The sequence below is a fragment of the Amblyraja radiata genome, chromosome 10 (assembly GCF_010909765.2).
Source record: "Amblyraja radiata isolate CabotCenter1 chromosome 10, sAmbRad1.1.pri, whole genome shotgun sequence".
NCBI classification, from domain to species: domain Eukaryota; kingdom Metazoa; phylum Chordata; class Chondrichthyes; order Rajiformes; family Rajidae; genus Amblyraja; species Amblyraja radiata.
Window position 1 is genome coordinate 30,966,744 of NC_045965.1, and position 27,319 is coordinate 30,994,062.

At 44.2% G+C, this 27,319-nt stretch overlaps 1 protein-coding gene across 9 annotated transcripts in view; it reads left to right on the forward strand.

Annotated features, from left to right (window-relative positions):
* Positions 1-27,319, forward strand: part of lrrc7 (leucine rich repeat containing 7) — a 360,661-nt gene that overhangs the window by 224,206 nt on the left and 109,136 nt on the right. For all 9 annotated transcript variants that reach the window (XM_033028474.1, XM_033028480.1, XM_033028476.1 and 6 more), the window contains one exon: positions 23,327-23,405. In XM_033028474.1, coding sequence (XP_032884365.1) covers positions 23,327-23,405 — 79 coding nt within the window. The remainder of the gene's footprint in view (positions 1-23,326; positions 23,406-27,319) is intronic.

Here is a 27,319-nt window from a genome sequence, read left to right on the forward strand (position 1 = left end):
AAACACCCCCAATCTCCGATCTGGTGGGTATGCTGTCAACTCCAAATTGTACCCAGCCATGCCAGTTTTGCTTTATGGGATAATTCCCATAACAAGCTACCCTCATGTCAGATATGACCCAGAGATCCAGCCAGAGATCGAGTAAAGACTGTGTTCTTTGTACTGAAATCAGCTGTTAAAAGCATAATTAACTTAAAATATACTGCTTCAACATTAGGAATCCAGTAGATGACTATCTGCATAATAATTTTTACTGATATACATTCCACATTACTATGAGTCTAGGCTTTAAAGTGTTCATATAAAAGACACCTTGCATAACATTAGTCAACAGTAGGTGAACAACCAATCATTTATTGTCCCACTTATAGTACAAGAGAGAATGACAAAGCAGCACGAGCGGTGTCAATTGTGCTATAACATAATCGCTTCTGTAAGCCCCAACTGAAAGAACCACAAACCTCTGCTACTTCTGTTTGAAAGTAGCTCACATGTGTCTCTTCACAAACTTCCCATACAACCGTGCAGAGCTAGCTGCACGAAAAATAGACTGAACTAGCCACCACTCGTGACTTCAAGTAAGTAGGAGCTTCTTTCAGCCGCCTTTTACAATGGACGCCCTGAATGAGTAGGCCAAATTGGCACTATTAAAATTCATGTCGCCTCATCTTTAATATCGTAAGAGGCATCTACTGATTAAAAAAAAACCCTAAGTGTTATCAGCTACAAAAGCACATTGTCTATAAACTCCATGACACAATGCCCTTTTGATCTCAGTAGGGCAGCATTAACTTTAGAAACTTTGTAAATAGCCTAGGCCTGAAGATAACCCCTAGGTACAGCCTAAAATTTCCACCACTGGCTTTGTCATCAAAAACACCAGATATATCTGTGCCTCTCATGTACAGATATGGAAAAGTATGTATCTGCAAGATTGATTAAGGCCCTAAATCCTCTGAATCAGCTAAATTGCTGAATGACAATTATCCATCTTAAACTGGTTAACCAAACACATGATCAGACTAGACAAATCCTAACCTGATTTGGCCTGCTCCACTTTTCTTCAACCTTGAGAAAATATTAGAAATATACCCCTCTTGTTCTTGGGCAGACTACTCATCCTTTGTGAGATGTCTCTGTTTCCACTTGGATAGCCATAGTTTCCTCTATTGACCATAAGGAAGGAAATTTTGGCTTCCCTTGCCACGGAGGAATAATCAACCAGAAACTGAATCTTATAATCGGTTATGATTTGTAAGCTGGAAAATTCCGGAGGTTATCTGTCCCCACCTGTTTGTGGAAACCCCGACTTGAATATCGACAGCAGCTCTCATGTGACTAATGTAATAACATTTGCATACTCAAACCACCTCCAGCTCATTGTTGCTTTGCTGTCCCTGATGAGACAGACGATGACTGAAGATGAGATCAAGGCAGTTTCTGAGAAAGCGCTTGCTATAAAATCCACCAAGAAGATCCTTGGCCTCAGACAGAAGATTAACAGTCAGCTGATCCTAGACTTGCTCTGTCCCTTTGCACAGACATCATGACCCGCTGGGGACAGTACTGAGTATGAAGAGAGCACAGCAACCATGGTGAGCGCTGAACTTGCGGATGGAAACCCTCTGGCTTTGATAGAAGTGTAGGCCTGGTCCTCCAACCAGCCTCCGTGGAGCGATATTTGCCACTTACTAGGTAGAGGAGAAAAGTATGCAGGTAAACGGAAGTCTATCCCCAAAGGGTGTATTAACACACCCACTGCACCCTCTTTCTCTTGAGAAATTTTAGCATAAATTGGATAGGCCTCAGGCCTATACATCCTTTTTTCTTTTTCTTTTTTTTCTTTTTTTTAATTAGAAGCAATGTACATCCATCTCAACCATGATATGCAACATAATACATTTCGTGTACAACTTCTTTTTTTTAAACTTTAACCAATATTAGAAAAAGAGAAAAGAGAAAGAAGAGAAGAATGAGGATAGTAGTGGAGTGTAGTCCGCAATAGTTGGCGTTAAATGAATGATGATGGTTAAGTAAACTGCGTGCTTGAAAGTGAGAAAAACAAAACAAAAAAAATAAAAAAACAAGGGCCCCAAAGAGAAGAGGGCCTTGAGAAAATAAAATAAATAAGTAGAGAATCCAAAGAAGAGAATCCAAACAAAAAAGAAAGGAAATGTGCCTAATTCATAACAATTCACACCCATCACCTAGTTCTAAAACAATTACTTTCCAGGGTTGTGTTGCACCATATAGGCCTATACCATCCTAACCAAATTGAGTTTAGACTGCATATAACACAGAAAACCCTCTACTGACCTTGCACAAGGCGAATCTGTCCCTGAGAAATCTAAAAAATTTCTGGGGTTAAAGCCTTTCGACTTTAATTTTGCCTCAACTGATGGCATTAATCTACAACCTCCAGTGTCTGACCGAATCAGAACATACATCAGATCCTTATGCAACTAGAATTGAAGCGTAGCATCCGTTTGGTGAGGGAATACGAGTTCCCTATCAACTCCTCACAATCAAAGTCACCCTCAGAGTAAAAAATATCATAATGCAACCCTGAACCAGGAATTGCTGCCGCAGTCCTCTGCCTGGAACGACCTATCTCAGTCGCCAGAGAGCGCAACACATTCTCTTCACCAAGGTGAGTGCGATGGCCCTGGGCCTAACAAAGGCCTCTGGCTAGATCTGAATTGAGTAAGTCTGGTGTTCCAACCAGCCTCAGAGCAGCGATTCCTGCCATTAGTTTATATATAGGGGTGAAATGCCCGCCGGGAATACTGGAACTCTACCCACATAGGATGGTTCTACCACCTCCGCAGCCGCCTCAAATTCTCCCTGCAAGTCTTAAACATGCTAATGTAAGTCCTCTCCGAAGAGATACATTGCAGGCTGCATGTTACTGGCTCTGCATAAATGAGCACATTTTTAGGAATTACCTCAGGCCTTATAGCATTTTGCAAAGGCAATTTAGCTCCAACTGTGTATTACATAGAAGTGTTAAAGCATCTTCTGCACTACCGAGAGCTAAACCCATCTACTGCCCTCGCAAAGGCCGAAATGACATCAGTTAATAGTCTTTGGATAGGCTGAAATTTTAATTCTTGCCCACGTATCACCACTGAGATATCCAAATGGTGAGATTGACTTTTGGAACATCCAAAGTCTGGCAGTTCATCTGGACTGGTATATTTCCTAGGCATATCCAGCATATACCCCTCCTTAGCTGATGAGAAGTGAAATCACTGATGCTCTTAGCCAGATCTCCTCCAGTGATCTCCTACCCCCAAAGGGATGGCAATTTATGTGACAAGAGCTGGAACTCCTTCATGATGAAACTGAAGCATATCCCCCATAAGTTCAGAGGATTCAAATTCCTTGTCGATATCCCCATAGTCGGAGTTACCTGTGTAATAATCTCCAGCACTCCCCTCTACTGAGCGGGAGATATAATAACGCAACCCTGAACCAGGTGTTGCTTTCCCTCTTCTGAGTGGGAGTTATTATCACGCTACCTGAGCCAGGATTGCTTCCCCTCTCTGAACATGGAATATTGTAACGCAACCCTGAGCCAGGTATTGCTTCCCCTCTTCTGAGCGGGAGATATGTAACGCAACCCTGAGCCAGGTGTTGCTTCCACAGGCAACTGACTAGAGCAGCCTGTAAGTGTCTCCTGAGCCAGGAGCACAATTCTATTATATATTCACTGGACAGGTCGCTCCTGCTAGTGACTCCGAGTCCGACGTAGCTCCCTTCTGGAGTCTCAACGGAGTCTAGAGGGGAGGAATATAACGCAACCCTGAGCCAGGTGTTGCTTCCTACAGGCATCTGGCTGGCTCCATTTTTGAGCCTCAAGGGAGATGTCGACCAGTCGCCTGCTCCTTTGGAGCCCCAACACCAGCCGTCTGCTCCCTCTCGGAGCCTCAATGGCAGTAGTTGCACCGGGCGAATCGTCAGCCTATTGAATGCAGCCGCCTGCTCCTTTACGGAACTCCTTGGCGGTAGCTGCACCGGCTGAGCCGTCAGCCTATTGAATGCAGCCGCTTGCTCCTTTTCGGAGCCTCCACGGCGGTAGCTGCACAAGCTGTGCCAGCTTCTCCGGGCCCGCTGCACCTATTTTCGGAGCAGCGGCCCGTTCCTGAAACAAAAAAACCCTTACCTACCGGAGCAGTTTCGAACTGCTCCGAATCCCACGCCATGCGTCGACGTATTGACGCGCATGTGGGCTGGCGGGTTCTTCACGTAGTCTCCCACGATACTTCGATATAAAATTCCATATACACACCACCCTCTGTGAAAAAATTAAATCTTTCCCCTCTCACCTGAAATCTCTTGATTTCCCTACTCTGGTAAAAAGACTGCATTCACCCTATCCCCATCGTGGTTTTATACACTAATGCTCCTGTCCCACTTAGGAAACCTGAACGGAAACCTATGGAGACTTTGCGCCCGACCCAAGGTTTCCGTGCGGTTCCCGGAGGTTTTTGTCAGTCTCCCTAATGATCGAAAGTGGTTTCCGCTTCTTCTATGTTCCGGCGATTACTTCAGAAAATTCAAAACCGGCCACGACTAAAAATAGGTTGCTGTTTTAAAAATCGGTAATTTTTTAGTCGATGCCGGTTGCGATGCTAGTTGAAGGTGGTTGCCGGAGGTTGCAGGTAGTGGAAGGTAAGACCTTTTTTTCACCCAGTTTTATTCAACCAGGGAGGTGCCTGTGACTTCACTGGCCTGGAAATAAGATCATTTGTTAATCACTAAACTGTGGCAGATTGAGCCATGCATTCCATTTTGGAATTGCAAGATTTCATGAAGATATTGGAAGGCGGGGGGGGTGGGGGGGGGGGGGGGGAGGAGGAGGAGAGTGAATTATACCAAGTGTGAACAAGTTGATTTTTCTGCCATAATAGATTGAAGTATAGTGTAAAGTATTACATTAATGATTGTGTTGATCCATATTTTAGGACTGTTGTAGAGTTTCCAGCCAGGATTATTGTTCAGCTAGCACTGGAAGAGAACTAGCATTGAGGTATAATTCGTGCTAAGTATAGAATCCTTTTAAGATTTAAGAATGTCTATAAATGCTGTTCTGATATTTTGTTCTTAATCATCATACCATCTCAAAATATTGTTACCTTAATCACTACAAATCAACCAGATCTGCATCAGACTTCGGCATGTATCCCAATACCATTTTGAAATAATACCTGCTTATTAGCAGAATGAAATATTGATGCCCCAATGATACGAACAAAAAATGTAGGTGTTGAAAATTTGAAACAGAAATTGCTGGAAGCACTCAGCAGGTCAGGTGGCATTTGTGGAAAGAAAAATAGAAATAATGTTTCAGGTTGAAGATTTTTTGTTCTGTTTTTATTATTGGAACCTAAATTTTAAATGATAATGGAAGAGCAATAACCAGCAATAACTCACCCACTTCACCCTAGCGTATCTGTGGCTAGATGACACACCCCAGAAGGTCTTGGGTTTCGATACTTGACTATGCTGAATTAACTAACTATCGCTGCAGTAACAGTAAAGAGCAGATTCTTCTGGGTTTGGTGAGGGGAAATCAGCAGCAAGTACTGCTGTTGATCACTAGCAGTTGATGTTTGAACATGTATGAACAGCAGTTCAAAACTGGGCATTCATTCAGTAGCAGAAGAATTGTAATCTTCCACTTCCCCTGTTCCTTTCCACATATCCCTCCCTCTAGTTTTCCATTTCACTCATCTTCTCTCCTGTCTGACACCCTCTTGTCTCCTTTTTTAGGCTCTGGGTTTGACTACCTATTCGTCAATTAAAAAGCACCCTCACCTATATGCATTTATCATTTCCCAGGCTTTGTCCCATAGAACATAGAACAGTACAGCACAGCATAGGAACAGGCCTTTTGCTCCAAAATGTCTGTGCCGAACATGATGCCAAGAACAACTCTTATCTGCCTGTACATTACTCATATCCCTCTATTCATCGCATTTTCATGCGCCAATCCAAAAATCTCTTAAATGGCGCAATTATGTCTGCTTCCACCGCCACCTCTGGAAACGGGTTCCAGGCACTCACCATCCTCTGTAAATGATTTGCCTCAAGAATCTCCTTTAAGCTTTACCGCTCTCACCTTAAAGCTATACTCTCTAGTATTTTGTATTCCATCCTGGGAAAAAGTTTCGGACTGTCTACACCCTATCTATGCCTCATAATTTTCTATACTTCTCTCAGGTCTCCCCGCAATATCTGGCGTTCCAGAGAAAACAATCAAAGTCTGTCCAACAATATCCTGTAGCTAATATATCCCCTTATAAAAGTATCATACTGGTAAACTTCCATTGCATCCTATCAGAAGCCTCCCAGCACTTCATGTATTTAATTTAGTTTAGTTTAGAGAGAGAGCGTGGAAACAGAGGTCCTTCAGCCCATCAAGTCCGTGCTGACCAGTGATCACCCATACACTAGTGGTATTCTACACACCAGGGACAATTTACAGAAGCCAATTATCCTACAAATCAGCATATCTTTGGGATGTGAGAGGAAACCAGAGCACCCAGAGAAAACCCAAGCGGTCGCAGTGAGAACATGCAAACTCCGCACAGACAGCACCCGAGGCCAGGATCAAACCCGGATATCTGGTACTGTGATGCAGCCCTTCTACTGCTGCACTACTGTGCCGCCCTGGAGCAACCAGAACTGCAGGCTAATCAATATCCTATAAAGCTGCATCAAACAACAGAGGTCTCCACTGGTCACAGACCTCCAGCCTGAATATTGTTCTTCCACCACAACCCTCTGTCTTTTATCAGTTCTGAATCCATATGACCAAGTCACTGTTAATCCTGTGCATCTTGATCTTTTGGATCAGCCTACCTGATCATCAAATGCCTTAGGAAAGTCCGTGTACATAGCATCCACTGCCCTTCCTCATCGATCACCTTCGTTACCGCCTCGAAAAAACTCGATCAAATTAGTAAGGCAGGACTTGCTTTGTACAAAGCCATGCTGATTGTCCCTAATTAACCAATTCTCTTCCAAATACAAGCACGTCCTGTCCCAAAGAATTATCTCCAATAGCTTCCCCATCACTGATGTGAGGTTATCATTTGACCAAGTTATAATTCCCTGATTCTCTCTACTTCCCTTCTAAAGGGCCTGTTCCACTTTCACAACCTAATTCACGACCTCTGCAGAGTTTGCCCATGATTCATACTCACAGCATGGTCGTCACGAGGTCGTAGGAGGTCGTAGGTAGGTCGAAGCAGGTCGTAGGTACTTGTGGCATCAAGTAGGTCGGGGCGTTTTTTCAACATGATGAAAAATGTTCACGAGTAAAAAAGGTCGTGAATTAAGTCGTGAAAGTAGGACAGGCCCTTAAAGGAAAGGAACAGCATTAGCTCTTCTCTGTGCCTCTGGGACCTCGGATGTGCAAGAGAAGATCTTTGTCAAGGCTTCTGCATTCTCCTCTCTTGTAGTATAATAACTTGGGATAGATTCCATCAGAATCTTGGAATTTATCTGTTTAATGCTCTTCAAGATTCCCAACACCGCCTCCTTCTTAAACTGCCCTTGCATATTGATATTCTCTACACTGATCTTACGCTCCTCCATGCCCTTCTCCTTGGTGAAAACATGTGCAAAGTATTTGTTTAGTACCTCATTTACATTCCTTAACTTGAAGCACTAATTCCTTGAGCAGGCCTACCATCCACCTGGTTACCCTCTGTTATTAATGTAGGTATAAAAATCCTTGGGACTTTCTTTAATCTGACTCGCCAAAGCAATTTTGTGGCCCCTTTTGGCCGTTCTAATTACCCGCTTGAGCTCTTTCCTTGCTCCTTTAATATTCCCCACATGCTCTGTTTGATTCCATCCTCTTAAACCTTGCATACACTTCCTTTTTCTTTTCTTTCTTTCTATTTGTTTATTTATTTATTTATTGTGTTTTTGTACAATAGGTTCAGGAGTAGGCCATTTGGCCCTTCGAGCCAACACCGCCAATCAATGTGATCATGGCTGATCATCCCCAATCAGTATCCCATTCCTGCCTTCTCCCCATATCCCCTGACTCCGCTATCTTTAAGAGCCCTATCCAGCTCTCTCTTGAAAGTATCCAGAGATCCGGCCTCCACTACCCTCTGAGGTAGAGGATTCCACACTCACAACTCTCTGTGTGAAAAAGTGTTTCCTCATCACCATTCTAAATGGCTTACCCTTATTCTTTTTTGTCCACATTTTTTGATGATCCTTTTTGATGATCCAAGTTTCCCTTACTTTGACATCCTTATCCCTCCTTGTAACTGGAACATGCCACTCCCTGTGTGAAAAAAGTTTTTCTCATCTCGGTTTTAAAGGATTTCCCCCTTATCCTTAAGCTGTGACCCCTTGTCCTGGACTTCCCCAACATCGGGAACAATCTTCCTGCATCTAGCCTGTCCAACCCCTTAAGAATTTTGTAAGTTTCTATAAGATCCCCTCTCAATCTCCTAAATTCTAGAGAGTATAAACCAAATCTATCCAGTCTTTCTTCATAAAACAGTCCTGACCAAAGATTAGATTAGATTATTTAATGACCACACAGTCAAGCTGGTGGAATTCAGGTTCAGTACAGGATGTTACAAGGTAGGCTGATTCCCGTCAAACATGACATAAAACACAACATCATACAATATACAGTACATGCATGGGGAGGATATGTGCTGTTATCATAGTGTGTTCAGAATTCGGATTGCGTGTGGGTAAAAACTGTTTTTAAATCGAGATGTCTTGGCGGACAGTGAGCTGTAGCGCCTTCCTGATGGCAGCAGGTGGAAGATGTGGTGAGCTGGTTGGGAGGGATCAGAGATGATAGCAGAGCAAGATAGACCACTCCTCCGAAATCCAATGGACTGACGTGTAGTACGTGACGGAACGTCACGGCCGCCATTTCTTAATGCGACACGCGACTTCCGGTATGCCACCCGCTGAAATCCAAAGCAAAGATTATAGAGCTCCTCTATAATCTTTGATCCAAAGCAAAGATCCTCGAGTATCTTGTAGCAGGAACAGCCCCCTCCTTTGCGTAGTTTCCCTTGCATTGTATTGTGCAGTTTCCCTTGTATTGCTTTAACACACACTGCACATAATTAAATTTAACGTATATATATTTAATATATTTATATGAATGTGTGTCTGTGTGTGAGAGGCAAGTTAGAGATAATAAAGTTTATTCTCATGTATCAGAAGCAACTTTGATTTAAATAATCACTATTAATTCATTTGTCTTGTAAGATGATATACATAAACCATAAAGGCAATTATATATATAATTATATAGTAATAATAAATATATGCATATATATATATTTATACACATACATATATACACACATACATATATACACACATACATATATACACATACATACATACACACGTATACACATACATATGCACACATACAAATGCACACATACATATGGATACATTTATATGCATACATACACACATATATATACATACATATATACACACATATACATATACATGCATATATACACATACATGCATATATACACATACATATATATTTATACATATGATCATTTTCCAACGATCAATAGATTTACGATCAGTTCCTGTGGATTGGAGGATAGCTAATGCTATCCCACTTTTCAAGAAAGGAGCGTGAGAGAAAACAGGGAATTACAGACCAGTTAGCCCGACTTTGGTGGTGTGAAAGATGTTGGAGTCAATTATTAAAGATGTAATAATGGGGCATTTGGATAGCAGTAAAAGAATTAGTCCAAGTCAACATGGATTTATGAAAGGGAAATCATGTTTGACTAATCTTCTGGATTTTTTTGCCACAAGGCTTGGTGTTGGGGCCGCAACTGTTTACCATATATATTAATGATTTGGAAAAGGGAATTAGGAGCAAAACTAATGCATACATACCTACATATTTAAATTCATCTGATAAGTTGGTCTTCTTGCTTTTTTTGAGACATGGATTTTTTAAATGTGAATGTCTCACAGCAACACATTTGTGGGTCAGCAGTATTTTGTACCAACCCCCACAATTTCAAATAATTCTAAATTGAACTTCTTAAACAAGGAAAACAATTTTTATTTACATCATTTTGTGTGGCTGTCAAGGTGGCTGTGTTGACTGTAATTATGAGACTGCCGGGCAGTATCACTGTGAATGGCGGTGGCTGTGTGTTTTAATGCAAGTGTGAAAAGGAGAGTAAATTTAAAGAGACAATGTGAGAACCATCAGGGTTTCATCCAAGAACAAATTTAAAGGCAAGGTTCCATCAATTACAGTATTTTAATTGAAAATCTTACTCTTAATATTCTTCCTAATTAGGCTTTTTGTGTTCCCTCTTGAACCTTGTGTCTCCCAGAGCCTCTGGGGAGGTTCTGGAGATGCAATAATCCAATCTTGAGGCAAATAACCATCTTTAAAACTGGCATTGCCTCTGCCTTTAATTCTACATTCTCCGAGGATGCTGGATGCCGCGACAATCTCTTGCAACAAGTACAGAAAGGCAGTCAACTGCAAAAAGATCAAAGAGAGGAAAGAGTATGGAAGGGAAAGGCTTTTCAGAATCATAATCAGATTTCATTTGCCAAGTATGTTTTGCAACATACGAGGAATTTCATTGGCCAGGTCAGTCATACAATTAAAAGCAACAGCACTCAAAAACACATTTTAATACGGACATTCACCACAGTGACTCCTACACATTCCTCACTGTGATGGAAGGCGAAATAAAGTTCAAGTCCCTTCCTTTTGTTCTTCCTCGGTCGGGGGCCTCAAGCCCCCCGTTCAAACTCCGTTCAATGGTGAACTCCTCTTGGTCTCCAGGCCTATAGTGCTGCACAAATCACTGCACCACATGCATCTATTTATTCCCTTTTCACATGGTTCATGCAGCTGGATATTAACTTGCCGACATGGAAAGAGATGCAGTGAGCATTCAATAGTTCAGACTTCTGGGTGAATTAAGGGGCTGCTTGATGGGCTGAGGGTAATCGAGATTGGCTGATTGTCATTCTTTTGGAAGAACTGATGGAAGTTCTTATGGAAAAGCTGATGAATTGACTACGGGATGAGCTGGTGGGCTCGAGGATTGCTGGATGAGTGTTCTAGAAACATAGAAAATAGGTGCCGGAGGAGGCCATTTGGTCCTTCGAGCCAGCACCGCCATTCATTGTGATCATGGCTGATCAGCCCCAATCGATAACCCGTGCCTGCCTTCTCCCCATATCCCTTGATTCCACTAGCCCCTAGAGATCTATCTAACTCTCTCTTAAATCCAACCAGTGATTTGGCCTCCACTGCCCTCTGTGGCAGGGAATTCCACAAATTCACAACTCTCTGGGTGAAAAAGTTTTTTCTCACCTCAGTCTTAAATGGCCTCCCCTTTGTTCTAAGACTGTGGCCCCTGGTTCTGGACTCGCCCAACATTGGGAACATTTTTCCTGTATCTAGCTTGTTCAGTCCTTTTATTCATTTATATGTTTCTATAAGATCCCCTTGCATCTAACAAGAGTGTTTTATTGTCATGTAGAACAATTTCCTGCATCTAGCTTGTCCCAGATAGAACAATTAAATTCTTACTTTCAGCAGCACAACAGAATCTGTAAACATAGTACACTGTAAACAATATGATAAGATTTCCCCTCATCCTTCTAAACTCCAGTGAATACAAGCCTAGTCTTTTCAATCTTTCCTCATATGACAGTTCTGTTAGGTTATTTGATGGTTAGGACAGGTCTAGAGGGGTATGGGCCAAATGCAGGCATGTGGGACTAGTGTAGATGGGACATGTTGGCCAGCGTGGGCAAGTTGAGCTGAAGGGCCTGCTTCTACGCTGTGAGACTCTATGACTAGGTGATCTGTTGAGGCTGGTGGTATGCCATGAGGAACAATGGGCATGGACCTTTGTAAACCACCACCTGGTTGAGTCTCCTTGAGTCACCATCGGCATTGATAACATCAGTCAAGGGTTGATGATCTGCAAAAAACAAGTTGGTCTCATTCTTGTTCTCTCATGCGATACAGGCAGCAGCTCTGAACTGCCTGTGTTTGCCCTCTTGGCTGTCTTGTCAAATTACGCTGGAGATTAGAGTCACTCCTGAAACAAACAGTGCCTTGTGATCCACAGGGGAAAAAATAAAATCTAAATGCAGAACAATGGATGGTTTAAATCAAAGAAAATGATACAAAGAGGCCATTAGAGCAATACCGATCTAGGAAACTGAGAGCAGATTTTACAATGCATTTAAACCTCTCCCATTTTTATGAGATGCATTCCTGGAATATGTAGGAAGATTATTGTAACCTAGTGCCCTAGTGGATTAAGGGCGACATGGTGGTGCAGTGGTAAAGTTGCTGCCTTACAGTGGGTGCTGTCTGTACAGAGTTCGTACATTGTCCCCGTGACTGAATGGGTGTTCTCCAAGATCTTCGGTTTCCTCCCACACTCCAAAGACATACAGGTTTGTAGGCTTGGTATAAGTGTAAATTGTCCCTAGTGTGTGTAGGATGGTGTTAGTGTGCGGGGATCGCTGGTCAAAGCGGACGCGGTGGGCCAAAGGGCCTGTTTCCGCGCTGTATCTCTGTAAGAAATAGAAGCAAGGATAAGCCATCTAAGTTCACACCACCATCAGTAAGATTATTGTTGATCCTGCACCTCAACACCTTATTCCCACATTCTCTCCATTATCCTTCATCCTTTTCGTATTTGAAAAAAAATATCTCTCCTTTCAAGGACTCGACTTCCACCATCTCACGCGATCAAGAATTCCAAGATTCCCAGCCCTTGAGTGAAGAAACTGCTCCTTGTCTCATTACTAAATATCATGACCCATATTCTGAGACTTTGGCCCTCGTTCTAGATCACCAGACCAGCCGCAATCTCCACCCACGAGTCCAATCTAAACAGAGATAGACACAAAATGCTGGAGTATGTCAGTGGGTCAGGCAGCATCTCTGGAGAAAAGGAATAGGTGACGTTGCAGGTCGGAAGCCTTCTTCAGACTGCGTTCTGACACTTCTTCTTCTTCTTCTTGCGTATGGCGTGCACAGCCTAAAGTTGTAGGACAACTTGTTCTATTTGATCTTATTTGACTGCACACCGGGTTGATTGCATTTGTCGAAACAGGGCGGACCACGTGAAGGTTGCAATCTCCCACCCCGCATTCTGACACCAAAGAGCAAAATGTCCAACGTAGATACAATAATAAATATATCGCCATTTGCATTAGTTTTGTGCAGTTAACAAATCACAATTTCACACAATGCACATAAGACGGCAGTTATTTGACAAATACTCTGCAGTTCGGTGCAGGAGATCTTGTCGACGAGTATTCTGGACCCACTGTTTGTAAAGAAGTGTCATAACACACTGCGTCTTTACTACTGTTTATTCATGATACACATACGTTGCTGCCCTAGCTGTTCGTGGTCTGTCACCGGAACTAGAGAGCGAGATCAATGGGTGGGAAGGTTGTAATTATACTTGTGATATGGGGAGTGGTTAGTAGTGGTGAGGTCACTATGTTAAAGGTACATGCACATGTCATCTACATCCTTCCCCTTGGAAATGAAAAGCAATACAGTAGTGACAGGGCGACCACGTCTCATACGCTTCGAGCAGGTAAGCAAACAGTTAAGCAAAATCACCATAACGGACAGGCGGCTTGACCACCCGCCCGGACCGGGTACGCAGCTCGCCATCTCCCCCCTCTGCAGGAAGAACAGGAGCAGGAGCAGGTGCGGGTGAGCGAACCGGGGACCCGGGAGGAGGAGAAGACGGAGACGGAGGAGGGGATGCAGGCGCAGCAGCGGGAAGACGGGCAGGCGAGGGAGGATTGGCTGTTGGAGAGCGGGGCTGATAGAGCTGAGAAGGCAGGGACCGAGGCATGCGTGGAGCGGCAGGCAACGTGGCAGACAGCGGGGGGGCAAAGGGGTCGGCAGGCGGTGGTGGGGGCTCGTTGACAAGCCGCAGATGTTGGCGGGACCGGCGGTAAATGGTACCGTCATGGTCGACCAGATAGGACCGCGGCGAACCAGCAGTATCGACGACGATAGCAAGCCTGGAGTGACCGGAGGGGGACTGCATCCGGACGACTTGGCCAGGGAACAGACGCGGGAGGGGACGGCAGGACTTGTCGTGGGAGCGCTTTTGGATTTCTTGCTTGAGGGCAATGCGCTCCTGGACGGCAGCGGGCTGGAGAACAGAGGGCACGAGGGACCGCTGGGTCACCGGGATCGGAGGTCTCGTAGTGCGAGACATCAGCCGCTGTGCTGGCGAGCCCAAGGCAGGGTCGCGGGAGATGTTTCGAAGGTTGAGGAGGGCCAGGTAAAAGTCAGAATGGAACAGTCTACAATGTTCCAGCAAGTCCTTAGCACTGCGGATTGCGCGCTCTGCCAGGCCGTTGCTTTGCGGGTACTCTGGGCTGCTGGTATAGTGTCGGAAGTTCCAGCTGGCAGCGAAACTCCGAAATTCGGCACTTGAGAACTGGCTGCCGTTGTCCGATTGAAGACTTGCCGGGGAGCCAAAGGTTGCGAAGTGGCGGCGCGGCTTCCCGATAACGGCCGAAGAGGTGAGGGAGTGCAGCTGGTCAACCTCGAACCAGCTGGAGTACGAGTCAACAAGGACCAGGAAGTGCTTGCCACGCCACTCGAAAAGGTCAGTGGCGACAGCCATCCAGGGCAGCTCGGGGGCAGGCTGTTGCAGAAGCGGCTGCTGTTGCTGATGGGGAGCGAGGCTATTGCAGGTAGAGCAGGCGGAGACCCTCTCCCGGATGTCTTGGGCCATGCCGGGCCAGTAGAACTGACTCTGGGCCTGAGACAGAGTGGCCTCGGCCCCAGGATGACCGCGGTGGGCGGTCTGAAAGTAGTGGTCTCGCAGCGCAGCAGGCACAATGACCTTGTGTCCCTTCACGACCACGCCGTCGTGCAGCACGAGCTCGTCACGGACCAGGAAGTAGGGCACGGCACCAGCCGGCAAGGATGAATGACGGTCTGGCCAGCCCTGCCGGATGACGTCGGCAAGCTGCTGCAGGGCAGGATCCTTTTTTTTTTTTTTTTTTTTTTTTAATCAACAAATTTATTCAATTATTAAAAATAATATTTACATTACAATAAAACAAGCCAGAACCCACCACCATAATACAATACAAACATGTAATAACCTACTATACAACTATGATACAATCCTTATTGAGGATACATTCAACACCCTGCGGAGCCCAGCGGTCCCGGAACTCCCTCAGGGTGTCGCGTAACCAGCTTTTTTTTTAAATTTTTTTTTTTTTAAATAAATTTATTCAATTATTAATAAATAATATTACACTACAATAAAACAAGCCAGAACCCACCACCATAATACAATACAAACATGTAATAAACTACTATACAACTATGATACAATCCTTATTTAGGATACATTCAACACCCTGCGGAGCCCAGCGGTCCCATGGGCAGGATCCTTGGCAGTGTTGCTGACCAGGGACTGCATCTGCTGTGAAGGCACAATGTTAACGTTAAGTACCATCAGGTCAGACGATTCATATGGATGGCGATCGGTGGACGTTAGCGGTGCGAACATGTCCTTGCCCTTGCGATATACAATTCTGAACGTAAAACGCTGGAGCTGCAGCATCATGCGCTGCAAACGGGACGAGGCAACGTGGATCGGCTTGTTGAGGATAGAGACCAGTGGCTGGTGGTCGGTCTCGATCGTGAAGCTGTTGCCCAGAATATAGTCCCTGAACTTGGAGCAGGCAAACACCACAGCAAGCAGCTCCTTCTCTATCTGAGCATAGCGCTGCTCGGCAGGGGTCATGGTGCGGGACGCGTAGGAAACAGGCAGCTGCAGGCCATCGTGGAGCTGCAGGCAAGCAGCACCAAGACCGAACTTGGAGGCGTCGCAGGTGAGAACAATCGGACGCTGCAGGTCGAAGAATTTGAGAGTGGGGGTACTGACCAGCCTGGACTTCAGGACGTCAAAAGCATTCTGGTGATGCGGGAACCAGGCCCAGGCAGTGTCCTTCTTGATCAACTCCCTCAGGGGCGCGCTCAGCTCGCTGAGGTCGGGGATGAACTTCCCCAGGTAATTAACCATGCCCAGGAAACGCTGCAGGCTGGGCACGTCGGTGGGTGAAGACATCTCGGAGACCGCAGCTGTCTTTTGCTGGATCAGGCTTCAGCCCCGAGGCAGTAAAGACGTGGCCCACATAGGTGACCTCCGGGACGCGGAAACGGCACTTCTTTGGGTTGAGCTTGAGGTTGATTTCACGGGCCCGGTCCAGGACTTGACGGAGGTGGAGGTCGTGCTCAGCAACGTCCTTACCGTAGACCAGGAGGTCGTCAACGATGATGGCACACGGCAGACCGGCGAACAGCTGCTCCATCGTCCGCTGGAAGACCTCGCTGGCAGAGTTGATCCCGAATGGCATGCGGAGGAATCGGAACCTGCCGAAGGGCGTGCTGAAGGTAGTCAGGTAAGAGGACCGCTCGTCCAGCGGTATCTGCCAGAAGGAGCTCTTGGCATCGAGAACCGAGAAGACAGTGGCCGGGCCAACCTGTCCAGCGACGTCCTCCACTGTTCGCATGGGGTAGTGCGGGCGTTTGATGGCAAGGTTCAGGTCCTTGGGGTTGATGCAAATGCGAATTTCACTTTTGTCCTTTTTCGCAGCAACAACCATGGTGGAGACCCACCGGGTGGGATCGCTCACCTCCTTCAGGATGCCCATGGTAACCATGTTGAGCAGCGTTGACTCCACCTTGTCCTTCATGGCGAAGGAGACGCGGTGTGGTGGACGGATCACAGGTTCAACACCGAGGTCGACAACGATCTTGTAGCTGCAGGGCAGCTTGCCCAGCTTGTCGTCAAAGCGGTCAGGGTAATCGTGCAGGGGGTCCATAAGGGTCCGCACCTGGTGGATATCATGGTGGAAAGATCCCAAGCCGAGGTCCTGGCACGCCCGGGCGCCCAACAGGGTGATGTTGTTTGTATCCAGCAGATAAAAAGTGAGGGGCCGAGAGGCCTGCAGTACCTTGCAGTGCAGGGTAGCCCTCCCCACAGGAACGAGCACGCCTCCCCCGTAGGCATGCAAAAGGGAGTTATCGGGACTAACTTTCTCATCAGTCCTTATCTTCCTGAAGAGGCTTGTTGACATTACATTTGCCACGGCCCCCGTGTCGATTTTTTGCGGTGAAGGTCGAGCCATTGACAGTAACGCGAACTGAAGGGTCCGTTATCAGTGCAGGTGCATCCAACAGTGATAATATGCTGGTCTCCCCCTGGGAGGAACTTGTATCAGACAAAGGGAGTTCGTCAGGCTGGTACTGGGAACCAAGCGCGCTATCAGCTTGAGCAAGGTTGTTTAACATTCGCCGTGGAGCAGGAACTGGCTTCCCACGGGAGCGGCAAGCGGCAGAGAAATGGTTTAATTTCCTGCAAAAGTTACACGTCTTACCCATTGCAGGGCACACATTAAATTGATGGGAGGCAAAGTTGCAGTTGGGGCAGCGCTGTGGGCTGCTACCCCCGGGTGCAGGGGAACCCCGTTGCCGTTGCGGGCCAGCGTACCGCCGGCAGCCAGCAACACTGGTAAAGTTAATGTCATGATCAGCAGGCGACACCGCCGAGGCGACAGCCTCAGCCATGCGGGAGGCGTGCAGAGCCTCGTCCAAAGACAGGTCGTGCTTCCGCAGAAGTTCAGCCCTTAGCTTTGCATCCTGAAGGCCATACACTAGAATGTCCCGGGTCAGTTGATCGGGGGTCAGCGCGTCCAGGCGGCAACGCCTGGCCAGGTGCCGCAACGCGGCGATATAGTTATCGATTGACTCTCCAGGGATCTGACGCCGGGTGAACATTTTAAAACGCTCTAGGATGCAGTTAGTGGGGATGTCGCACATAGCGGTAAACTTAGCCATAAGACATACCGGGTCCCGAGCATCTTCATCTGCACCATAGACAAACGACTCAGACCGTTCCAGGGCATCGGGACCAGCCAGGTTGAGAAGCAGAGAAGCCCGTGTCGCAGGGGTGGCAGCAGGATGGGCGATCGTGACGAAGTGTTGGAAGTCATGTCTAAAGACACCCCACCGATGGGCAATGTCTGAGTCGAAGACAAGCATATCGGGCTTGCGGCAAGAAGTAGCCATGGCACGGGAGATACAAAAAAACACACAGGATAGGGAACTGGGTCAAAAGTAAATAAAACCCGACACACAGGATGCGCAAAGGTACGATGCTGACACCATGTAAAGAAATGTCATAACACACTGTGTCTTTACTACTGTTTATTCATGATACACATACGTTGCTGCCCTAGCTGTTCGTGGTCTGTCACCGGAACTAGAGAGCGAGATCAATGGGTGGGAAGGTTGTAATTATACTTGTGATATGGGGAGTGGTTAGTAGTGGTGAGGTCACTGTGTTAAAGGTACATGCACATGTCATCTACACTGTTGACATCTGAAATTACAGGAGATATCATTTAGGATTAACTAATAAGAAAAAAGATGATCATAACTACATGCCTGAACAATGGATGATATATCACTTAAATGCAATTGTTTTCAGTTGTGTGGAGAGACCTGTATATTGAAGATGCTTTTTGCCTCTAATATGTCAATTTACCTTAAATGTAGAAGAGCTTATTAAAATCTTCTTACAAAGACCATTAAGTATTTTCTTTCTATCCTCTTTTGGACCCAAGGCATAGCAGAGCTGCCAACTCTCACGAAGAGGTAAGGGAGGGAGAGAGGGAAGGGAGGGAGAGAGGGAAGGGAGGGAGATCGAGAGAAGAGAGGGAGAGAGAGAGAGATCGAGAGAAGAGAGGGAGAGAGAGATCGAGAGAAGAGAGGGGAGAGAGAGATCGAGAGAAGGGAGGGGAGCGAGAGATCGAGAGAAGAGAGGGGAGAGAGAGATCGAGAGAGAGGGGAGAGAGAAGAGAGGGAGAAGGGGGAGAGGGAGATGGGGGAGAGGGAGAAGGGGGAGAGGGAGAAGGGGAAAAGGGGGGAGAGGGAGAAGGGGGGAGAGGGAGATGGGGGACAGGGAGAAGGGGAGAGGGAGTGGAACGATAGCACATTATAACGCGCAGCCGTCCCATTCCAACCAAAGATTATAGAGCAGAGCTCCTCTCATATCTTTGATTGCGGCCGCCGCCGCCGAACCCCCCGGCCCACCATTGCACCCAAAGATGATAGAGCAGTTGTATAATATTTGATTGCACCCTTCTTCACGGCGGGCTTGTGATCTTTGCTTGTGATGTCTCGACAATTCGAGGGTTATAACGGGTAACGGCCGCCGCGTTCTCGGACTTGAATCTGAGCTCGAAAAATCTCGTGGTCACTGGGCCTAATGTGTCCCGCGGGCCATATTTTGGAGACCAATCCCTTACAAGAACAAAACCAAAAATGTACAGAAGTGTTAAAATTGTCTTTATTATTATGGTAAGTAAAGATCTATTAAAAATAAATCTAATAACTTTCTAATGTACCGACAAACCTAGTTTCCCAATGGCCGTTGATGGGAGAACAGAAAATAACATTTTCACGACAGAATATCGACTGAAAATAATAATAATATTTTCTCACCTTTCTTTTCTATTGGGGAACCTAAAGAATGACAGGTCGGGTCATTTAGATTTACGATTAGAACAATTGATAGCAGAGCAGTGATGTGAAGATTTAGATAAGGACGCCATGACAGTGTGGGGGAAGCCCAATAAAATGCCTCAAAAAATGGCGTCGACAATCACACACGTCATACTACGCGTTTTTCGAAGAGTGGTCTATCTTGCTCTGCTATAAGATCTTTGGTCTTGACATCCCAGGAATCAGTCTGGTGAACCTTCTCTGCACTCCCTCTATGGCAATAATGTCCTTCCTCAGATTTAGAGACCAAAACTGTACGCAATACTCCAGGTGTGGTCTCACCAAGACCCTGTACAACTGCAGTAGAACCTCCCTGCTCCTATACTCAAATCCTTTTGCTATGAAAGCTAACATACCATTCGCTTTCTTCACTGCCTGCTGCACCTGCATGCCTACTTTCAATGACTGGTGTACCATGACACCCAGGTCTCGCTGCATCTCCCCTTTTCCTAATCGGCCACCATTTAGATAATAGTCTGCTTTCCTGTTTTTGCCACCAAAATGGATAACCTCACATTTATCCACATTATACTGCATCTGCCAAACATTTGCCCACTCACCCAGCCTATCCAAGTCACCTTGCAGTCTCCTAGCATCCTCCTCACAGCTAACACTGCCCCCCAGCTTAGTGTCATCCGCAAACTTGGAGATATTGCCTTCAATTCCCTCATCCAGATCATTAATATATATTGTAAATAGCTGGAGTCCCAGCACTGAGCCTTGCGGTACCCCACTAGTCACTGCCCGCCATTGTGAAAAGGACCCGTTTACTCCTACTCTTTGCTTCCTGTTTGCCAGCCAGTTCTCTATCCACATCAATACTGAACCCCCAATGCCGTGTGCTTTAAGTTTGTATACTAATCTCTTATGTGAGACCTTGTCGAAAGCCTTCTGGAAGTCCAGATACACCACATCCACTGGTTCTCCCCTATCCACGCTACTAGTTACATCCTCGAAAAATTCTATAAGATTCGTCAGACATGATTTACCTTTCGTAAATCCATGCTGACTTTGTCCAATGATTTCACCACTTTCCAAATGTGCTGCTATCCCATCTTTAATAACTGACTCTAGCAGTTTCCCCACTACCGATGTTAGACTAACTGGTCTGTAATTCCCCGTTTTCTCTCTCCCTCCCTTCTTAAAAAGTGGGGTTACGTTTGCTACCCGCCAATCCTCAGGAACTACTCCAGAATCTAAAGAGTTTTGAAAGATTATTACTAATGCATCCACTATTTCTGGAGCTACTTCCTTAAGTACTCTGGGATGCAGCCTATCTGGTCCTGGGGATTTATCGGCCTTTAATCCATTCAATTCACCCAACACCACTTCCCGACTAACCTGGATTTCACTCAATTCCTCCAACTCCTTTGACCCGCGGTCCCCTGCTATTTCCGGCAGATTATTTATGTCTTCCTTAGTGAAGACGGAATCAAAGTAGTTATTCAATTGGTCCGCCATATCCTTGTTCCACATGATCAACTCACCTGTTTCCGACTGCAAGAGACCTACATTTGTTTTAACTAATCTCTTTCTTTTCACATATCTATAAAAACTTTTGCAGTCAGTTTTTATGTTCCCTGCCAGTTTTCTTTCATAATCTATTTTTCCTTTCCTAATTAAGCCCTTTGTCCTCCTCTGCTGGTCTCTGAATTTCTCCCAGTCCTCTGGTATGCTGCTTTTTCTGGCTAATTTGTACGCATCATCCTTCGCTTTGATACTATCCCTGATTTCCCTTGTTATCCACGGATGCACTACCTTCCCTGATTTATTCTTTTGCCAAACTGGGATGAACAATTTTTGTAGTTCATCCATGCAGTCTTTAAATGTCTTCCATTGCATATCCACCGTCAACCCTTTTAGAATTAATTGCCAGTCAATCTTGGCCAATTCACGTCTCATACCCTCAATGTTACCTTTCTTTAAGTTCAGAACCATTGTTTCTGAATTAACAATGTCACTCTCCATCCTAATGAAGAACTCAACCATATTATGGTCACTCTTGCCCAAGGGGGCACGTACAACAAGACTGCTAACTAACCCTTCCTCATTACTCAATACCCAGTCTAAAATAGCCTGCTCTCTCGTTGGTTCCTCTACATGTTGATTTAGATAACTATCCCGCATACATTCCAAGAAATCCTCTTCCTCAGCACCCCTGCCAATTTGATTCACCCAATCTATATGTAGATTTGTCACCCATTATAACTGTTTTGCCTTTGTCGCACGCATTTCTAATTTCCTGTTTGACTTAAAGTGTATAGAGTTGTGATGATCTGGCGCTCCCTGTCCTGCCCGCACCTCTTTTCCAGCTTTCTCCAACCAGTATGAGGATCAGTCCTGACCTGAAACATCACCTATCCATGTCCTCCAGAGATGCTGCCTGACTCATTGAGTTACTCCAGCTCATTGTATTTTATGCAGTATTCCATAGTCAAAGGAACAAATCTGTGTTCTACAGTTCTGCCACATCCAGTCCATTAAAAAGTTAAAAATTAAAAAGAGGACAGGACCCTTTAAAGCCAAGCATTCAAAGCTGATTTGTTGCATGTCCCTCAAGACAGATAAGTAAGCCCAAATGCCATGAATTAATTAATAAATTCTCTCTATTATTGGGGCAAACAAGAGGATGACTGCTGTTGTTCCATTCCATTCGCAACTTCTCATATTATAGAATGATTGTTCATGCACCGCCTTCAGTAATGGGCTGATAATTGTCATGCAACATTGATACCACACAAGAGCTGAGCATTAACCATGTGAAGAAAGAAAGAATCTTGCAACTTTCTCTTGACCTTCAACAATATTTCCATGATGTAGTCTTCAAATATCAGTATCTGCATGTGGGTGGGTGTCCAGAAATTGAACTGGAGTAACCATAAACACAATTGGTAACAAGAACAGGTCAGAGGCTAGGAAGCCTGCAGCAAGTCACTCGCCTCGTAAAAAGGAACTGCAGATGTTAGTTTATTCCAAAGATAGACACAATATCCTGGAGTAACTCAGCGAGTCAAGCAGCATCTGTGGAGAAAATGGATAGGTGATGTTTTGGGCTAGATGAGGCAATCAAATGCTGACTCAGTCTGTAAAACCCATACCACTTGAATTTAATAAATACCTTAGAAACTAGAAACGGTAAAGAGTATCCTATAGCAACTGACTCCACTCTTCAGAATTTACCCATTTAGAAGATTAATCTACATCCTAGAACTCCCCCATCCAAAGGCACTGTGGTAACACATTCACAAAAAGGGAATATGGAAGCTTGATTAGGCAGCCTGCATCTTCCCAATGTTAATTAAGAATGGGAAATAAATGTTGGCTGCCAGTGGTACACTCATTCAATCAGAAAAATCAGCGGTTTCAATATTGGCTGTGATGATATATGGGGTAAATGCATTGGCCCACAAATGAACAGTCTAGGCCACCATTTGTTGATAATATCAGAGGAAGAGGAGGAACATAGAATGGTAAATTGTAAAAAAGCCTCAAAAATTACTCTATGCTTTTGAATTATCTTTTTGATATCAGGACTAACAGTATGAAATATTTTGGAACATGTAAAGTTATTAATATTGGAACATATTTCAATCTTGCGGATATTGTACATCCTTTATAAACAATGTTTTCCCATTAAGAGAATAATTATTATTTTTTTTCCTGCAGGTGTCCAAGATTTTCCAGAAACCATTAAATGCTGTAAATACTTAGCGGTCATTGAAGCCAGTGTTAATCCCATTTCCAAGTGAGTTAATAGCTCCCCTTCTTGGATTGAAGCAAAAAGATGTGCAACTTTTTCATAAAAATCAAAATGTGGCAAAATATCTTTTCATATTATCGCACAATCAAATGTTCACTGGTGCTGGATATAAGCGGAAATACAGGGCAAAGTTGACAGCAAAATATTGATCTGATTAGGGAACTGACTGAATGCAAGAATATGAACAATTTTTGATGATCCAAGTTTCACTTACTTTGACATCCTTATCCCTGCTTGTAACTGGAACATGCCAGTCCTGAACTTTGATCAACTGGCCCTTCAGCAAGTCCCAAATGTTGGATGTGCACTTGCCCAATAACAACTGCTCCCAGTGTACCCTTCCGAGATACTGCCTAATAACATTGTAATTTGTCTTTCTCCTATTTAGTACCTTTCAGAAATGTTTAGCCTTCTCATTATTCCAAGATATCTTAAAATGTATAGAGTTGTGATGATCTGGTGCTCTCTGTGCTGCCCGCACCTCTTTTCCAACTTTCTCCTAGGGATCTGTTTAATTATTAATGACTCTGCTGGTGTAGTTGAGAGACACTTCTCCAATTTGGCTTATGTTGCCAAGTTAGCGATATTGGCTAAAAATATAAAATAAACTGTGCGGGAAAGTTCTGTATGACCCTCCCCCCTCAAACGTTTCCTAATTTATTAACATCTTGGCAGATTCTTTAGCTTGTCCACTTTCCCACCTTATTGCTAATTAAGGAATCCCTCGTTTCCCATACTTTCGAAACAATCTATCTTCCTCAGCCTTAAATATAGTCCATGGCTAAGCATCCATTTGCATCTGAGGCAGAGAATTCCCCTAAAAATCATAACTTGGGGTAAAGAAATATTTTCTCATCTAGCCTCGCATGAAATAATATCCACTAGTTCTAAGTTCTCCAGCCAAACAAAATTGCCTAACGGATCTACAGTATCTTGCCGATATAACTCGGGGTTTTTATGATTTGTTAAGATCATCTCACATTCTGCAAACCTCTTGTTGGTTTTAAGGCCACCTTCGATTTTCCAGCATCTGCAGTTCCTTCTTAAACATAAAAGATTCTAATGCCTTGTGGAAGCATATAAAAGGCAGACTGTGACATCAATGTGCATGTAGCACTGATTTTACATTAGGACTTGGTATTCTATAATGAAGGATGATACAAATTTAGGTTTATTATTTTCATGTGTACCGAGATACAGTGAAAAGCTTTGTTTTGCATGCTATCCAATCAGATTAGATACTATACATAAAATTAAACCAAATTCCAGTACAATAGGTAGAGCAAAGGGGAAGATAAAGTGCAGAATATAGTTCTCACCATTGTAATGCATCAGTTCCATGGACACAGTTCTAAAGACACTGTGAATATAGACAAGTTCCATAGACAAGTGTCATTGACCACCAGTATGTTACATTATGCGTGCCATGTATGATTTGAAAGGTGTATTATTCATTGTTCATAACAGTGTGACCTTACATCGTTTGTTATGTATAAATAATTAATAATGGCTCACTCGCCATTAGGATCCATACCACATTTGTGTTTGAGCCGTCATACAAAAAGGTGGCTACTGGGCTACATGTGTACTCTGCTAAATAAATAAAAGTGGACTCTTGAGCAACACATGCACAAGTAGAAAATATGGATATCATTTTGGATAATGTATCAAGTAGTCTGAGGGAGAAGGACAAAGCATACTAAAACTACGATTATAGACAAGTAATGGGAGATAAAACATGCTCCATGATTAACATATCTAATGGATGCCTTGGTGAAGTTACCATGGAGATGTTGTGGATCTTCAGGGAAACAAAAGGCAGACACTTTGTGCAGAACAGAGATTCAAGATTTCACATGTCTAATCATGGTGAGTGCAGATGATTAACGTCAGTTCTCCAACTTCAAACATCATTTACAACCAGCTTTATTTTACTTTTGTTTAGTTTATTGTCACGTGTACCGAGGTACTGCGAACAGCTTCACAAATTACTCAATAAATCACATTACTACCCTCTCCTACCTAATTGAACTCATACCTAATGTTCATTGCTCCACCATGCTCACACATAGTCACCAATATTCAGTCTCTGAATATCAGGATTCGGCCTCTTTTTGGCGGTCTTGTAATAATGAAAGATTGATGATAGTGTACGCTTAATAAATGGCTAGGTAATACAATTCACAACTCTTTGCACTTATATGGGTTTCATTGTCATATCTTTCAGCAAGGTATTGGCATGGTGCATATTATGAAGGAAAACAAAGTTGGCAAAGGATGTTAGGTCAGTATCACAGAAAGGCTGAACAAAATCTTAGGTACATGTTTGAGCAGAAATAGGTTACAAAACATGGAGACTTCCACAGGCAGAATTATTAATTTTCTAACCGTTTCCTACCCAGTTTGATGGGCCAGGAGATATATTTTTTAATTAATTTTCAAGATCAGGTTCTGGAAAGACCAACATTTCCCCTCCCTAACTACACGTAGGGAAGTCATCGTGGATTGAGTTCTTGAACTACTGCAGTTCTTCTGTTGAAAGTACTCCCTTGTCTATTGGGAAGTAAGTTCCAGGGTTTAGACCCAGAAACAGTGAAGGAGCAAGGATGTATTTCCAAGCCAGAATGGTGCAAATCTCAAGATAAGATTCAGGTGGTCAAAAGTTTGCAAAACAACTTTCTAAACATCAGGGCTCAGTCCTTGCAACCAGTTAGCAAACAACAGTGGAGGAAATGCTGTCCTGTGATGTCCAAGGAATCTGTAACAACTATTATATAAGAAGTACGCTCATTAGAAGATAAAGGGGATACCTGTCTGCTGTCAGTTACTTGCTGCTGTCACTGGTCTGTACACCAGTTAGTCCTGCAAGAGAGTAAGGTGTATATTAGAGAATATGTTGCAATATAGTCAGTTGATATTTCCTTCAAGGTTGAATAGAATGTTAGGTATGTTTAGTGAGGTGAGAGACGATCTCCTAGATCCTTGCCTTTGGTTTCTCTGAAGATCCAGAACTTCCCTACGGTTCCTCTACCAAGATGTAACAGACGTGACAGCAAGACTACGAGTAATAGTAAAATCAGGAAAATAAAAGGTGCCAAAGAACAATCTAGATCTAAGTCGAGATCAGAATAAAAGGAAAATGAGTTAGAGATGAGAAAGCCAAATGTTGAAAAAGGTGGAGGTGAAGAAATGGATGGGAAATAGGACATTAATTAACAGTCGAAATCAAAGCGTGCATCTCATTCTGTCAAGGTCCAGATCAAAGGCTAAATCTAGTTCCAGGTCTAAATGGATCTCTAAAACCAGATCACTTTCAAATTTTTGTTCATCTTCACGCTCTGTGTCAAGATCAGTGTCTCGTTCTAGTTCCAGATCACGCTCAAATTTCTAAATTTCCTCCCTGTTCATTTTCTATGAAAATATTAATGGATCTTTTTCTGGCAGGTTTGTCGTTAGCTCTACCACATATAAAACAAACCATCGACACTGATAGGTTGTACATTTTTCAAAATAAACAAAATCTATTTGGTGCTAAATTAAAAATGTATAGTGGGCCTGTACTGTCAGGAGGTTTCTTGGGTAGGTATACTATGTGCAGAGCAAAGGCACCAATCACTGCTGGTGTTGTTGAATATGTACAATGAAGTCTTAAGTTACATTGTGTAAGAAAGAACTGTAGATGCTGGTCTAAATCGAAGGTAGACACAAAATGCTGGAGTAACTCAGAGGGACAGGCAGCAATAGATTTGTTGCTCTACAGCACTGGAGAGACAGGTATGATCCTGACTACGGTGCTGTCTGTATGGAATTAGTACGTTCTCCCTGTGACTGCGTAGATTTTCTCCCACATTCCAAATACGTGCAGGTTTGTAGGTTAATTAGCTTCGGTAAATTGTCCC